The sequence below is a fragment of the Tenrec ecaudatus genome, chromosome 4 (assembly GCF_050624435.1).
Source record: "Tenrec ecaudatus isolate mTenEca1 chromosome 4, mTenEca1.hap1, whole genome shotgun sequence".
Taxonomy (NCBI): Eukaryota; Metazoa; Chordata; class Mammalia; order Afrosoricida; family Tenrecidae; genus Tenrec; species Tenrec ecaudatus.
Genome location: NC_134533.1, coordinates 22,148,695 through 22,166,821, shown reverse-complemented (window position 1 = coordinate 22,166,821; position 18,127 = coordinate 22,148,695). Strand labels below are relative to the sequence as shown.

The following is an 18,127-nucleotide window of genomic DNA, read 5'->3' as shown; positions in this document are numbered from 1 at the left end:
TGCTTGCCTCTTTTGTCAGTACATGTACGTTCAATATTATTTAACAGCATCATAATTCAAATGCATACTTTCTTCTTTGGTCATTTTCATTCAATCACAAACTATCAAATGCAGATGAGGCAAGTGAAAATACCATGGATTGGGTTAGGTGAAACTGAGTCATCAATGTAATCTCTCTGCATTTCAACACTCTATAGAGATATTGTACATCAGATTTACTCTGTCCAGTGTGTCATTTTATCTCCTGACTGCTGATTTCATGAACAATGATTGTAGATTAAAGGAGACAAAATCATTAAAAACTTCAATGTTTTCATTGTTTATCATGATGTTATCTATTGGTCCAATTTGAGGAATTTAGTCTTGGTTACAATGAGTTGTAATCCATACTGAAGCCTGCAATCCTTCACCTTGATCAGAAAATGCTTGACGTTCTCCTCACTTTCATAAAGCAAGTTGTCTCATCTGCATATTCCAGTTTGGTAATAAGCCATCCTCTAATCTTGATGCCACATTCTTCTTCAAAAAACCACCTTTGATTATTGATCAACATACAAATTGGATAGGTATGGTAAGAGGAAAAACCCCTGACACATACCTTTCCTGATTTTAAACCATGCAAATTTCCATTGTTATAGTTGTACATGTACAAATATATCGGTCCATGTACAAGTTGCTCTTGAGCACAATGAAGTGTTCTGGAATTTCCATTCTTCTCATGACATCCATAATTGTTATGATGCACACAATCAAATACCTTGCCATGGTCAATGAAATGCAAGCCAAATAGCAGACAGGCCTACAAATAGAACAATAATACTAGGACGTACACATATTTTTGAATGATTGGCCATTTGAGATAAAAAAGGCAGTATTTACACGAGGGCAAATTTCAGAGAATTTTAGGGAAAAAGGAATGCAATCATCGCACAGAGGGAGTTTATGGGAAAAGTGATGTTTTACAGTGAGAATTACAATAACATGTGAAATAAAATATAAATGAATGGTTGAATTGACAACTCATCTGTTCTGTAAACTTTCCTCCAATTCACAATAAAAAGTTAAAGGACCTGGAGCAGATACGAGCCAACTGGATCAAGATGGTGGGACAGGTGATTCAGGCCGGGCATCTGGAATCAGAGGCATTTCTCATCTGCCTCAACCATGCTCTCAGCACAGAGGAGGAGAAGCAGGCAATGGGGCTGTGCATCCAGCAGTTGAATGATGACATAAGGAGTGACTCAAAGTTTGCACCTACTGGAAAGGAATTATGAACAGTTGGCAAAAAAGTGGGGACTGAGAAGATTATTCACATTCCTTCTGTCATCATCCTGTGATGTCCTGATAAAAGGATGGACCCAGTGGAGATTTCTTCAGAGCAGTTCTCTCCAGCTTCAAGAGAGGCAGAGAGATTGGGTGAACTCACAGATCGCCCCATGAGGGGTGTAGGCTCGTACCAGTTTCATCCTCATATCAGTGTTTGACCTTCTCATGTTGATCTTAGCACACAAGCCTTCTCACGTTGATGTTAGCACACAAGCCAGATGGGGAACCAAGGTTCACACATAAGCCACGTACTAGATGAAGAATCAGCTGTAGGACTGATGTTTTTCCTGTCTCATTGAAGATAGAAACACCAAGACTGGATTGGATGGGTGCTCAACACTTGCTTCCAATCCATACAGGCCCAGAGGAGCTCTGTGTGGCCTCAAGTCCATGGGCCTTCCGGAGCTCGGGCCAGCACATCTCCATGGAGGGCCAGAAGGAAGAAGACGGTATGAGAGAATTGAAACCCCAATCCACATTGTGCCTCTTTTCACCATTGGGAAAGTGTGCCTTGAATGACTAGTGGAACTACTTAAGATAGTATTCCAGGAGAAGCATACAGGAGGATCCATAGTCTTACGCATCTGGACTCAATAACCAAGGTCTATAACCGCTTCCTGTTTGCTAAGAACCTGTGCAGTCAGAAGTCCACATTCTGGAGCAAGATCACTAGTTTTTGCAGCAGTTGCAACAACAACAACAAAAGAGTAAAAAAGAAGAACTTATACAAGAACTTTCTTCCCTAGAATAAGGCAGAGGATGAAATGAGGGAAGAAAAAATACTGAGATGCAAAATTAATTTCAATAAGTCAGTTTTGAAGATGTACAAAGCTGGAGGACTCACATTAAGCTGGTTTTAAGACTTGCCATTAGGCCACTGTAATCAAGACAGCGCTGGCAGGGCACGGACACTCAGAAACAGACCAATACAAATATAGCCAAGTGATTTTGTCAAAGGTGCAAAAGCAATTAAGTAGAGAAAGGATTGCCTTTTTGACAAGTGGGCATCCATACGCCCCCTTCAAAAATGTGAACTTCAACCTAAACCTTCTCCTTTTAATAAGTATTTCTCAAAAGGCATTGTTAAATAAAAGGCAAAATAAAAAATATTTGAGAAAAAATTGGAGAAATTCCTCAGGATCCAGTACAAGCAATGAATTTTCTGACTTTCACATTAAATCCTGAACCCCCAAAATAAAACAATGACATATTAGACTCCATCAAAATTAAAAATTTTTGCTCTCTGTAAAACTACAGGGAAAAGGAAAAGACAAGCTACAAATTAAGGGAACTTGTACATAAATCTTATATGTATCTACCCAACCTGGACAATACAAGGAATGCTCAAATCTCCAAAGTAACATAGTCAGGATTTGGGCAGATGAGATGAATAGATATGTCAATGAAGAAGATTGTTGAGTTGGAGTAAACACATGGAAAGATGTTGGAACCATTAGTTGACAAGGAAATAAAAAATCAATATCACATTGTGATATCATTAAACATCTAAAAGAATGGCTAAAAGGAAAAGAAATACTGATCATACCAAATGCTGTTGAATTTTTAACAGAAAACCTGAATCTATCAAACACTGCTGATGGGAATCTAACATGGTAAAGACACGCTAGAAAGGAATTTGGAAATGTCTTTTAAAGTTAAACCTACACTTATCATGTGACTCAGTAATTATGCTCCTTCACATTTATCTTTGAAATGAAAGGCCGTATCTGTACAAAAATGTGTATATGAATTTTTGTAACCACTTTCTTTGTAAAGCCCTAAACTGGAAACAACCCTTCTGGGAATGAAGAACAGATCAGTGGTTGCCAGAGACAAGGTAAACCTCTGTATCTTGATGTAATTACCTGTGTTAAAAATGCATAGAGCAACCTGTATACACACAATAATGAACGCATGTAAAATCTGGTGAAACTGAATGAGGCTATTGTCTAACTAACAGTCTTGTACCAATGTAAGTTTTAAAATGTTGAAGGTTCACTGTTATTATGCAGATCTTTACTATTGAAAAAAAAACTAAGTAACGAGTCAATGACACACATCTTTGAAACTTCCTGAACATCTGTAATTATTGCAAAATAAAAAGTTATGACTAGCAAATGAAAAAAAAGTTAAAGGAACTAAAAAAGTAGGAACTTTAAACATTCCAGATACCAAGGAGAGCAAAATATGGTTCAACTCACAAATCAAAACCACTATTCTAGCATTAGTTCAAGACCACTATTCTAGAATGTCTCAGCATTGTTTTAAAATATGAGTAGATATTGCTTTTAGCTTCTGTATTATGCTGGATATTTACTTAAGATTATTCTGTGACTCCAGAGCTTCCTCATTGCGTTTTTTACCTCAGTATTCCTGAGGGTGTAGATCAGAGGGTTTAACATGGGGGTGACCGTAGTATAAAACACAGCCACTGCTTTGTCAATGGGGAAGGTGACTGTGGGTCGAAGGTACACAAATATACAGGGTACAAAGAATAAGGTCACTACAGTAATATGGGTCGTACAGGTAGAAAGTGCCTTTTGTTGTCCTTCAGAGCTATAACTTCTTAGGGAGCAAAGAATGATTACATAGGAGGTGATCAGAAAGGAGAAAATGAGCATGCACATCAGTCCACTGTTGACAGTAACAAAGAGTCCAAAGGTGTGTGTGTCAGTGCAGGCAAGTTTTAGTAGAGGGAAAAGATCACAGACAAAATGGTCGATCACATTGGGACCACAGAAGGGCAACCAGACCATAAAAAGAACTTGAATCAGACCATGGAGAAATCCTCCAGCCCAGGCCAGGGCCACCAGGAGACCACACATGTGTCGGTTCATTGTGGTCATATAGTGCAAGGGTTTGCAGATGGCCACATAGCGGTCATAAGCCATCACCGTGAGAAGAAGGATCTCTACCCCTCCAAAGAAATGCTCTGTGAAGAGCTGAGTCATGCACCCACGGAACGAGATGGTTTTCTTTTCAGCCAGTAGGTCAATCATCATTTTGGGGGCAATGGTTGATGTGAAGATTCCATCTGTGATGGACAGGAATGACAGAAAAAAATACATGGGGGAGCCCAGCGCTGGGCTCGTGGTGATGGTCAGGACAATGAGTAGGTTTCCGGCCAAGGTGAGCAGGTAGATGATTGTGAACAAAGCGAAGAGGAGTTTCTGCACACCCGGGTCCTGTGTCAGGCCGAGCAGAATGAATTCTGTCACATTGTGCACCCAGTGTGGCATTTGGATATTGGTTTACCTGCAAATAATATGAGGATTTTAATGATGACAGATATATGCTAATTAAACAGAATACTTTTAGTCAGAGCTGTCTGTTTCCAGTAAGACTGACGGAAAGTACAGTTGGACTATAGTTTTGGTCGCACAATGATTATTTAGGAACCCTGGTGGTGGAGTCCTTGTTGGCCTGTGATGCACATGATTAGCAGTTTGAAACCCCCAGCAGCTCCTCAGAAAGACTGGGTTTTCTACACCCATAAACAGTTACAGTCTCAGAAACACACGCAGTGAGTTTGGTTTGATTTTGAGCATTCTTTTACATGTACATTTGGACATTCACATCCCTATACCCACATTTACACCTATCCAAACATTCATCCACAGACCTACATACAGCCAGACCACGCATACACAAATACAACTCATGCCCGTATTTCCACACACCTATACGCATACTTTCACACACACTCACACATGTGCAATCATTGACAAATGAATTTACTTACATGAACACATGTGCACACAGAAGCTTACATAAATACACTCACATAGAGAATCACACACTTACATGTAGTAACACACATAGACTTAAACACACATATATGTGATTTATGACCATGGACGTGCATGGCACCTTTGTGAATATGCTTGGGCAGACCCTATTTAAGCCATTGCCTTAATATTTTCACCCGCAGAATAACAGAAATAAAGAAACACCCACAGAGAGGAGCAGGAGCTTGAATTCATGAAAATCCTCTGAGCTCATCCCTGCTTCAGTTACGAATGCTGCTGAGGCAAACTTGTTAGAGGGCGAATACAAATCAGCAGGTGAGTTTAATTTCAAATTAACAGAACTGAATACAAGTTTGAGGCCATTGTGGAAGTCAGATTGATGAGCTTATTCTACAAACTAACAGTATTTTGTAAACCTAGCTTATTTTTGTCTTTAATATTATAAATTATCCAACACATCTGGAATAAAGAATACCTGAAGGTGATAAGTTAGAAACCAGGATGCAAAACATCCCAAATTATTTCAAACTTGTACCACTTCTATCGCATTTGGATTTCAAAAGTCAATTTAAGAACTATCCACTGCCTCTGTCCAGAAAACAGAGTTTTAAATTGTGGGAAAAAGGAAGCGCCACAATTCATTGGGCAGAGCATGCTTGTCAGGTGTCAGTTTGGAAGAGCGTGGATTGCTGTGTATTTTTCCCTTAGGATATGGACCCTGACATTAATGATAATGATATTCTTCAATTACTCCATACTCTTCCTATTTCCTCCAGTTTATCTGAATCAGCTTGTTGGACACTGTTGTGGTTTTTAACTGTTCTATGAATGAAGACACACATCTACAAAGGTTACTAATTAGTGATTGTGATACTAATGATGTTTTTCCCATGTTTCCAAATTATTGATAAAAGAACAAAAGTTGAGCATATCAGATATATAATTTGTATCCTTAAAATCTTTACCTATTGCAATACAGAGGTAGTTAGTTTATTGTGCCAACCTGGCCAATAAACACATGTGGGGTTAATTGAGGGGCAGAGGGATAAATGGCTCGGTGAAACTTACGGTTCTCATTCTCGGTTCTCTTGCTTTGTGATGATCAAACCAGTGTGCAGCTGCCTTAGCAGTTCCCTACTTCAGCTTGCAAGGCTGACTTCCTGCAAGACATCCCCAATGAGAAGCCACATGGACCTACTCTGATGCAGCCCTGGGTGCTGGAGCAGCCGCGTAGAGACCCCTGTCAGCACTGAGATGATTACACATTCACTGATTCTGTTTTCCTTCTGTAGTTAGCATCATAGTGTCTTTTGTGAGATGGAGGGAGACTTTGTGGACTGGTGTTGGACATGTGCATTAATGGATTAATGTTGGACTTGTGGGCTTCGGCAGCACTGTGTTGGGGTGTTTTCTTGATGTGAACTTAGCATTTATACAAAACTCTCTCTTATACAAGAGTTTCTGTGCATTTGTTCTCTACTGTAACCAGACCAACACAAATACTAAGATAGAAATCAGTGAAGCAAGTGTTCAATTCAAGAGGCTAGAAAATCACCCAGGTATATTTGAGAAACATTTGAGTGCAATAATGAATACATAAGACAAAAGAAAAGCATACTTAATAAATAATTTCAACATCTTTTGGTTTCAGATTAAAAACTGCTAATAAACCTGATGAACATAGTTGAAGATGTTAAATATTAAGGTGAGCCAATCTAAAAAGAATATCTAAAATATTTATATGTATAGTTAAGTGAGTAAAATAACACTTTTAAAAATTAATTTAGAATCATTTCCTTAATAAAGCAAAAAGTAGGGAAGGAAAATACAAAATTTATGTAGTACATGTATTAGAGGCTTAAAATGAAGTATAAATCTGCTTATGAACGTCAAAAAGGCATTGTGATATATAAATAGTAACCTCTGATGAGGAAGGGCACATCAAGCTAAAAATGTAGTGACTTGAAACATAAGACAAACATGATGGAATTATTGTACATAAAGACATGGATTTAAAAGATAAATATTACAGCAAGTGTGATACACAACCACTACTCTAGAAATAGTACTTAATAATAAAACTCTACTCACAGCACTAAAAGGATGACAAAACTACTGAACAGGTAGTTCTCAGAAAAAAAAATAAGCAGGTAAAAGTCTCCTTTGTATTAGTCATCAGGGAAATACTTGTATCCGTCAAAGTGAAAGGATTTATGGCAGTTATGTTATGCAGTATTGTGTTTGTGTGTTGATAGCTAAAATTCTGGAAAAAGCACTTGACAAAGAGCTTTATACACGAAGGACTTGAAGAACGTCCTGAAGAAAATCAAAGGCTGCAGCCTCCTGTGTGGATTGTAACTCGATGTAATGAAACGAAAAATCCTCACAATGGGGTCAGCAGACAATCGCATGATAAATGCAGAAACAGCATTGAAGTGGTCAAGGACTCCATTTTCCTTGGATCCACCATCAACATTAATGGAATCAGTGGTCAGGAAATTGAATGATGTAGCTCACCGGGCAAATCTGTTGTAAAAGACCATTTTGTACTAAAGAACAAAGCTATCACTTTGAGGATGAAGGCGTCCCCGTTCCTAGTGATGTGTTTTCCATCTCATCTAATGCTGTGAGAGCTAGACAATGAACAAAGAAGACTGCAGAACAATTGATGCATTTGATTTATGGTGCTGATGAAGAATATCGAAACCACCATGGATTGCTGGAAACTCATTTTCTTGAATGAGGTACAACCAGAATGCTCCTTAGCAACAAAGAAACAAAGCTTAGGGCATGTATTTAGGATTGGACAGTGCCTGGAAAAGACATCGTGCTTGATAAAGTGCAGATCAGTGAAACAGAGGTGGACTCTCGATGAGCTGGACTGATGCAATGGTTGCAACAATAGCCTTAAAGTTCACAATAATTGCGAGGATGCCCAGGAGCAGGCAGTGTTTTGTGTGCTATCAGGTAAAACCACCTGGACAGTCCTTGATTCTAATTATCAGTGTGAAGTGCACTTATTTAATTGTTCAACTTATGGTGTGTGCTTCAGGCAGGTGGACACTGGAGCAGTGTGAAGAAGAATTTGTGATGTGCAAAATGTTTACAATAGAACAGTTTGTGGAAGTCAGATGTAAAATGGCACATATATTATGATCTCAGTTGTGTCAATAATGTATATACTTAGAAAAACATGGAAAAGTACATTAAACACATTGTTTAACTGAATTTTGTGATTAAGAGTTTGCTTTTCTTTAAAACATTTTTAATTCACATTTTTCTAAAAAAGAATATACCACCTTTTCAATGTGTTAAATGATTTAATAAAAAAGATAATTTTTAAAAAATCTCAGGACTGGGTTTATAGATATTTGGCTGCTTTTTCTTTTTTCTTTCTGTTGATTAGGTATGCTGGTCATTATTTATAAAAAAAATCCATGACTATGTGTAAATCAAAATAAAAAAAATTTAAGTTAAAGTCTCTATATGTATTTAACTTGGAAAGAAAGTACTAATAATGCAATCACATTTATACCTTCTTCTCTGAAGAGAGTTGAAGAAGAAGGAACAGGTTCCTTAATGACAAATCACCATAATTGCGGTACACAGTGGCAATGAGTTAGCCATTCCTGACCCAGAACTCACTGCTGCTTTGCAGGCTATTTCATTTCCAGCTGTACCCTAATGTTTTGTTTTTCTTCAACTAGTGGTTGGAAGTGAGAGACTGCCTCAATAACACTGAGTTCATGGCTGAGTTTACTTTTGCTCCACAGGCTCACACCATTCCGTGAGTGTGCTCACAGGATCCCAGCTCAGACAATCATTCCTTTAGTGAGAACACTCCCAGAGTTTTAGGCTTCAAAAATACACCGGGACAATTCTTACCAACTGGGGACATCTGCCTCCAAGCTTCCCTACAACATGATTGCATGTCTTGCTTTCTTGGTGACTAGGTGAAGTTTGCTGTATAAGTCACTTGATCTGAGCTCTCATCTGCTTTTACACCCTGAAAACTGTAGGCTATGTTAAAGTAGAGAAAATAGGAATTCAGAATATCATGAATTCAGCAACAATTGAAACTTGCCTTGCAGTTGAGGTCCCTTAAGGCAGATCCTTGAAGGCGTTTTCTCAGAGAGGCGGTGTTAGGCATGGAGATAGGGAGTGCCTCTGGTTCCAGGGAAACTGGATCCAACTAGGCTGGCGACTCAGAGCCAAAGAGCATCTATTACCCAAGGCTTGGTGTCCTTATGATGTTCCATATGACTCAACAACGCTCTCATTGGCAACATGATCATGTGTTAATTCAGGGAAATATTTAAACAGATTAGGCTCAAGTGTAAGAATTCGTGCTGCTTTGGGTTCAATTCCCCAGAGGTTTAGAATTAGCAATAGGAGCCAAGATGTCAATCAAACCAGTTCACTGTGTTCTCTCTTGAGATGATAATATCTGTGACCTAGTGGTTGGAAATCACCTGATGTGAGTGAGTGGACGTTCTGTGGCTGTGGTTAGGAAATGTGATTTAGAGTCTTAGAGAAAATCCACAGAATGTTCTAGTTATGATTGCAGGATATAATGAGAAGCTGTAAACCCACACCAAAACCATCTGGTCTAGAGCGTCAGGGGAAGGACCAAGTAGGAATATTTGTGAAAACAGCCATATGTAGGAGAGAGAAACTGCCTTCTTAAATATGTAAATTATATAAAGTCTTTAAATATATAAATCTGAATCATGCTTAATAGTAAGAACATTGGAGTTTTATACATTTCTCATTATCCTACTTCTATTTCTTAACTTAGCAACTTTGGCTAAGTTCTTCAGCCTCTTTTATGTCAGTTTCCACTTAGAGAAAGAGAATGATAAAGGATCGTTTGGTGGATGTTACATGAAATCATATAGGTCCAAGGCTTAGAATGGTGCCTGGCATAAGGCACAGGTTTATCTTTTCTTTTGTCATCCCTAAAGGTAGCCAGAGCTCAAGGTATATGCTACTCAGGTTGTAAAAAAATTACCTCAACAGGAAGGTGTCAAATTACTTGTGGACAGTGAGATTCTGGGCAGTACTAAATTAGGAGAGAAGGAAAGCCAAATTTTGGAGTATGGAATACTGATTCCCAGACTTTTATTATGTAATTAGTGTATTTCCTTAACTATTTGATATTTTCTGCACCAAAAACTTGACAGTGAACTTGAGATTCCTTGAAAGAGTGTTAAGAGGTCAGGTGCATGTCTTGCAATGAGAAGTATCCACTTCGTAGCCCATTTTATCAGTACTCCGCTACGTGTAGCATCTCATCTGATATTTCAAGAATCTTCATAACTGAGATATTACATTTCCATTTTGGGAAGAAAGAAATTAATCGATGTTCACTGTGAGCATCATTTGGTCACAGTTCACAAGCTACGAGTTGGTAGAGCTCACATTTATAAATTGCACTGAGTAAATCTCCTGTACAAGAGTGTTTTAAAGTGTTGGAAGGCAAGGACATTACTTTGAGGTCTAAGGTATACCTGGCCCAAAGAATGGAATTTGCAATCACTTAATGGGCATGTGAAAGTGGGACTTGGAATAACGAAGAAGAACCGATGCATTTGACTTAAGGTGCTGGTGAAGAATGTTGACAGCACTACAGGCTGCCAAAAGAACAAACAAATCTCTCTTGGGAGAAGTATAAGCAGAATGCTCCTTCGTGGCAAGGGTGACAAAACTTAGCCTCGTGTACTTTGGACATGTTGTCAGGAGAGACCAGTCCCTGGAGAGAACACCCTGCTTGGTAAAGTGGAAGGGTATGGAAAAAGAGGGAGACCCTCAGGGAGATGGATGGACACAGTGGGCCCAGCAATGGACTCAGACATATCACCAATTGTGATGGTGGGCAGGGCATGGCCATGCTTTGTTCTGTGGTCTGTAGGGGTGATATGATCCAGAACCAACTTGCTATGACCTCAAAACCACATTTTCCTGACAAGTAGGAGGCAAATTCTTTTTCTCATATAAAAGGAAAGTTTGTAGGGAAGGGCCTATGGGAATTGGTAAAGAATTAGAACAGGTGCTGAGAAGAATAGAAGGAACACTCCAAAGAGCCAGGAAAGACGTGCAAGGACCGCCGAAGGCCTGTTTCCCATTAGAGCTCATCATTTCATAGGCACTTAGCCTATGATTTCATCCTTTCTTTCATCTTCATCTTGTCAGGTAGGTACGTTGAAAAGAGAGAATGATTTATACATTTATGGCTTGAATAGTGTGTTTAGTGTAGTGTGTTCTACTGAAGTACAAAAAGCTTTAATTGGAATTGACTTTGTAAGGACATTTATTTATATATCCTATATGAATTTAAAGCTAAGAGGAATGGAAAAAGTTATCTTGTGCTTATGTCTTGATTTTATGTCTTATAAAAAATTTAATAAATCTTTTTATTGGTGCTCATACAACTCATCACAATCCATACATACATCAATTGAGTAAAGCACCCTTATATATCCGTTGCCCTCGTCATTCTCAAAATTCACCTTCCACTTGGGTTCCAGGAATCAGCTCAGTTTCCTCCCCCTCCTCCCTTCCAACTCCCCTCTTCCATCTGCACCCTTAATAGTTTATAAATAATTATTTTATCTTATCTTACACTGCCCGGCGTCTCCCCTCACCCACCTTCCCATTACCCATCTCCCAGAAAGGACGTTACACATAGATCTCCAAGATCGGTTCTCCCTTTCTACACCCCCTTTCCTCCAAGTGTCACCACTCCTACCGCTGGTCCATCCATCCTAGATTCCCTGTATTTCCAGATCCCTACTGCACCGCTGTGCATCCTCTGGTCTAACCAGGTCTGCAAGGTAGAATTGGGATTATGATAATTGGGAGGGGAGGAAGCGTTCAAGAACTAGAGGCAGGTTTTGAGTTTCATTGTTGCTACACTGAACCCTGAGTGACTCATCTCCTCCCCACTAACCCTCTGCAAGGGATGTCCAGCTGTCTACAGATGGGCATTGGGTCCCCATCATGCACCCCCCTGTCACTGTGATGTGATCTTTGGGGCTAGGAGGTGGCACCCCACAAGACTCATCCGGAAACACTCTGAAAAGCCAACAAACAGACCTCGAACTACTAACAATTTTTTTTCTTTTTTGCTATCTTTTTGCTTTGTCTTTTCTTTTCTTTTTTTACCCTGTAAATTTTGTATGTTAGTGGCTTTTTCGCCTATCAGCCACTAGAAGTCACATTTTTATGTGCCACTTGGGTGCTGTCAAAGCCATCTGCATTTGTATGCACATATTACTATATCAGCAGGTCCACCTAGATAAGATAGGCTGGACAAACAATGAGAGAAGGAAACAACAGGACCAACTGTCCCGGATGGATATGAGAATGTGGGAGGTAGGGGAAGGGAGAAGATGTTGGCCAACACAGGGACAAGGGAACAATGAGTGGTTCCAAACCAATGGAGGGAGGGGATGGGAGGACTGGTAGGAAGTGACCAAGGGCAAGGTAACTGAGAGGAATTACTGTAACCAGAATGAAGGCTGAACATGGTAGTAGGACAGGAAAAAAGCGTAAGGAAATAGAGGAAAGGAGTAGGAGGCAAAATACAGACATGTACATATGTAAATATATTTATGATTATGGGGGAAATAGACCTATGTGCATATATTTATAGGTTCAGTAGTAGGGTAGCAGATGGACAATGGGCCTCCTCACGCACATTTCCTCAATACAATAGCACCTTGCCCAGCTAAATGGTCATTGAATGATACCCACCTTCCCGGCATGATCACTGAAGACAGATGTGTGTATAAGCAAACGTGGTGAAGAAAGCTGATGGTTCCCGGCTATCAAAAAGATATAGTGTCTGGGGTCTTAAAGGCTTGAAGGCAAACAACAAGTGGCCATCTAGCTAGGAAGCAACAAAGCCCACAGAAAAGATGCACACAGCCTAAGCGAATACAAGGTGTTGAACGGACCAGGTAGCAGACACCAAGGAACAAAAATAATCATTGTGTGATCACCTTCCTCACATAAACGCTGAAGATGAATGTGTGCATAAGCAAGTGTGGTGAAGAAGGCTGATGGTGCCGGCTATTGAGAGATATAAACTTTTTAAAATGTAAAGTTAATCAGTGCATTAGCCAAGTTTAGTGGTCTTGTGTTGTGGCAATAAATGGACCGTACAAGCTCTGTGTCACAACAAAAAAAATTTATTTCCTTCTTAGAAAAAATCCACTCTAATTTTAGTGATTGCTACAGCAGTTGACCGCCATGTAATTACTCAGCAATCCAGGTTGTTTTCTCTGTGTAGATCCTCAACTCAATGTGTATGAGGCATATATCTCCCTCCTCCAAAATTGTCAAACTATGTATTTAAGTTTTTTTTACAAAACAACTTTATCACATTCAAAGAAGTCTCCATTACACTTAATATGTTTGTCAAATCAGTGATTCCATTCTGGAAACCATTTTTCAAACTCATCTGTTTGCATGACTGACAATATCTCCCTGGTATTCCCCCCCCCCCTCACTTTTTCTACATCTCAAATCACTGAGCGCACCTGTTCCTTTTCATTCATGGAAACAAAAAGAAGTTGTATAGAGGGAGGTCACATCATTCAGGTGTGTGGGGCAAGAGTGATATGCTGGTTTTGGCCCAAAACTGGCGCACGCAGATGGCTGTGTGAGCAGGTAGATGGTTGTGTTGGCAAAACCAGTCCCTCGTCTGCCACAAATCAGGCCTCTTTTGTTGCACACGGTTATGCAGTCTTTTCAGAACCTCTAAAGAGAAAGCTTGGTTAGCAGTCTGACATAGTGGAATGAACTCCATATGCACCATGCCCCTTAAGTCCGAAAAAAAACAACAACAATGGACATCATCTTCATGTTGGATTTCACTTGATGAAAGAGTTTTGACTGAGGTGATGATGGCATCTTCCACTGATGCTTGCTTTCGGGGGTCTTAACAATAGCACATGTCTCATTACCTTGGCAAAAATGTCTGGGTCACTTTGGAACTATTCTTTGAAATCATGACATGTTTCCAGTCGATGTACTTTTTCCTGGTCACTGAGACTGTAAGGCACATATTTTGTAGCTCCCCTTCTCATTACCAAATCTTCCGTTAACAGTTGCTGAACCAAACTCCAAGATAGACAACTTCCCCATCTCTTCAATGGTCCATCATTGGTCTTCAAGCACGACTACATGATATTTATCAATATTTTCATGCATTGAGGAAACGGAATGATTTCCAGAATGAGATTTATCATCGATAGACACTTCACCTTTCATGAAAGGAGAAAACCACTTGTACACTTGAGTTTTTCCCATAGCACTGTCCTTGTAATCTGTGGCCAACATCACAGCAGTTTCTGCAGCATTTTTTCTAAGCAGGAAAGAAAATTTCACAGCTTTACACTGTTCTTTTAAATCAGCCATCACAAAAAACAAGGTTCGTACCAAATTGCTATTATGAAAAAAATTCACTGTGACCAGAAACTACCTTCCCAGGCAATGCCACTGGGTGCTCTAACTCAGAGCAAGTTCCTGGATGCTTGCATAGTGGGGAAACATGTAATGCGAAGCTCCATCAGACAGAGCTTTTGGCTGTGTTTTTTTTTCATGTTCCCCCTTGTATGTGCAGGACCTCTGCATTACAGAAATAGAAATCTGGAGAGTAGCACATGGCTCCTAAAAGTTTCATCCTGAATTTGACACACACCACTTCTGGGAACTAGTCACATGATCCTATTTAAATAGTGGACTGGAAAATATGGTAGGAGCACATGTATTTTTGGTGAGTGGTCCCTGGGTTCATTAAAATTGAACAAAACTGATCTTCCAGTTTGGAATGAATTGTTTCTTAAATGGTTGCATATTCATCTTTTGGGAATTCTTGAATGACACAGAATGTTACATGCTAAGCTACTAAGGAACAGACAGTCTGAAAGTACCTAGAGGCAACTAGGAAGTAAAGCTTGATTATATACTGAACATTTACTATTCATTAAAGTCCTATGGCACAGTTCTACTTTAAAACACTTGGGGATCATCATGAACCAGAATTGACTCTATATTCACTTTTTATTTACTTCATTGTTACATAATCAATATAAGATACAGTAGAGGAACAGAAAATTGAGAGAAATTCTTCATAAGATGGAGGATTAGTTTTTTCCTTAATGCTTCTTCACATGCCCCAACTATTCTGAGCCCTTATAAATCCAGGTAGACCACACATGTACACTAATATAGATAAGAGCTTGCAACACAGAGAATCCTGGACAAATAAACTCCTCTTAACCAATAATGAGAGTAGCGACTAAAATTTCCACAGAAAAATAATCCAATTAAATGGGTAGAGGGCATGAAAACGTTAATTCATGACAGAACACATTCAGATGAACAAACATATAAAGACTTTTTTTGTGATGACTAATCACTAGAGTAACATGAATTAAAACAATGAGCTGACATTGAAGAGAAGATGAGAAGAGGGATAAGTAGAAGCTAGTCTTCAGATGCATCACTTCATCCTGGCCAGAAGAGCAAAGTTAGAAAAAGCAAAACAGGAAACCACAAATTCGAGTGAGGGTGTGAAGAGACTGGCAATGTTTCTCTCTGCTGGTGGGAGAGCAAAATGGTGCAGTCACTATGACAACCAGCACCATGCCTCCTCAAAGACTGGATAGAGAAATACCACAAAGTTCTGCAATCCTTCTACTCTGTGTGTATACTAAAGTTATAAGATCTCAAACATAAATAGATATACACATGATCATCAGAACCTTATTCAAAAGCATAAATATGGAAACAACGTATATGAATTCAATGGAAGAATGGATAAATAAACTATCCTATATACAAACAATGGAATACTAAACAAAAGTGAAAAACATGAGGATGAATCTGTAAAAACTCATGATATGGATTAATCTGAAGGACATTATTCCAAATGAAATAACCACAGAAGGACCAATATTGCATGAAACCATTATTTTAAGAAGTTACGAACCATTCTTTGATGGTTATCAAGTGGGGGTAGGATGGAGAGGGATGCTAAGTTATGCGTTAAAAGGTAGTCACATCTTAGCTTGGGTGAAAGAAATGCATTAGACAATGGAGGATTATGAGCAAAAAATGATTGAGGCAGGAGAAAACTGTAAAAATGTGACAATTAAAGACAACAAAAGGAAATGCTGTTATATATACAAGCTTGTGGTAACAATGGTCTATAATCAGATGCACAGCCAGGCACAAGCAGGTTGAATGGTGTGGGAGAGTAGGAGTATATCCGAATGCATATACATGCTTAATAGGCTATTTGTACATGGGTAGTCACTGAGGGACTATGGTGTGGTGTAATCCTGAGTCAGCAGTATGAATCCACTGGAGAGGTTTGTAACCGAGATGAGGCTCTCTGCTCCCCTGAGATGTACAGCTTTGGAATCCACAGAGATCAGTTCTACAATTCTGTCCTATAGGGTCACTGTAAGTTAAAAGTAACTTGGTGTCAACGCAACTAATCTTTGTTGCAAATATATCTATGAAAGTAGTGGAGTATACAGGATGAAATCTCAGGAGACACCAAGATCAAATTTTCATTATACATTCCGCAAAGACAACATTCTACCTTCTATTTTGGTGAGTAGTGACTGGGGTCTTCCAGAATCATTAGAAGAAGTCATCTACAGTATAATCATTGGTCTCTCTCTGTAAGCAGGGAAGAAGAGTGATGAAAATTGAATGCACTTAGAAACAATGAGCCCAATAGACTAATGAACCACACAAGGGCCAGTCTCCAAAACTTTGAGATCAGAAAAACAAGGTATTTCCTAGATATTGCTACAATTTCTCTGAAAGAGATAACTTACAAGGTCCTGAATGGATGGGGAAAAATGTGGAATAAAGCTCAACATCATAAAATTACTACTGTCATGGTAAGACAGAGAGACTGCTGGAATCTCCAAGACTGGGGCCCTTAGTCATCCTTCAGGTAAGGAACTGAACTCAACCACAAGGCTCAATTTCAGTCAAACAATGTTTTGTTGTTAGGATCCATTGAGGTGCTTCTGACCCATAGCAACCTTATACACAACTGAAAGCAGCACCGCATGGCCCTAGGCCCTCCTCACAGTTGTCCCTATGTTGGAGCACATTGTTGCGGTCACCATATCAATTCATCTTCTTGAGAACTTTCTTTCTTCTCAGTGTCCTTGTACTTTAACAAGTATGATGGCCCTTTTCAGTGGCTGGTCTTTCTTGACAAAATGTCCAAATATGTGAGGTGAAGTCTCTCCATCCTTGCCTCTTTTGTCAGTCCATGTACTTTCAATATTCTTATCCAGCATCATAATTCAAATGCATACTTTCTTCTTAGGTCATTTTTATTCAATCATCAACTATTAAATGCAGATGAGGCAAGTGAATATATCATGGATTGGGTTAGCTGCAATTGTATCCTCAATGCAATATTTCTATGTTTCAACACTCTATAGAGATATTGTACAGCAGATTTACTCTGTCCAATGTGTCATTTTATCTCTTGGCTGCTGCTTTCATGAACATTGATTGTAGATTAAAACAAGACAAAAATCATTAAAAACTTCAACTTTTCCTCTAATTATCATGATGTTATCTACTGGTCCAATTTGGGGAATTTAGTTTGTTTACATTGAGTTGTGATCCATACTGAGCACTGCAATCCTTGATCTTCATTTGTGTCATCTACACACCACAGGTTGATGATAAGCCTTCCTCTAATCTTGATGCCACATTCTTCTTCATATAATCCACCTTCTCTGATTATTGATTAACCTAAAGATTTAATAACTATGGTAAGAGGATAAAACCCTGACAAATTTCTTTCCTGATTTTAAACCGTGCAGTTTACTCTTGTTATATTTACACATGTACAAGTATGTTGATCCATGTGCGAGTTTCTCCTGAGCACAATGATGTGTTCTGGGATTCCTGTTTCCCAGGGCATCCATCGTTTGTCATGATCTACACAGTTGATTACCTTGAAATGGTCAATAAAATACAAACCAAACAGCAAACAAGCCTAC

At 39.1% G+C, this 18,127-nt stretch overlaps 1 protein-coding gene and 1 pseudogene across 1 annotated transcript; one reads left to right on the top strand and one right to left on the bottom strand.

Annotated features, from left to right (window-relative positions):
- Positions 1-1,100: 1,100 nt before the first annotated feature.
- LOC142446564 (lys-63-specific deubiquitinase BRCC36-like) lies at positions 1,101-2,077 on the top strand (annotated as a pseudogene).
- A 1,549-nt stretch (positions 2,078-3,626) lies between these two features.
- On the bottom strand, positions 3,627-4,568 carry LOC142445759 (olfactory receptor 4C5-like). Its single transcript, XM_075547679.1, has one exon. The coding sequence runs from the start codon at positions 4,563-4,565 to the stop codon at positions 3,627-3,629; it is 939 nt and encodes a 312-aa protein (XP_075403794.1). The 5' UTR covers positions 4,566-4,568.
- Between the last annotated feature and the right edge of the window lie 13,559 nt (positions 4,569-18,127).

Coding starts and splice junctions, on each gene's coding strand:
- LOC142445759 (XM_075547679.1), bottom strand. CDS start 4,565: ATGCCACACTGGGTGCACAATGTGACAGAATTCATTCTGCTCGGCCTG.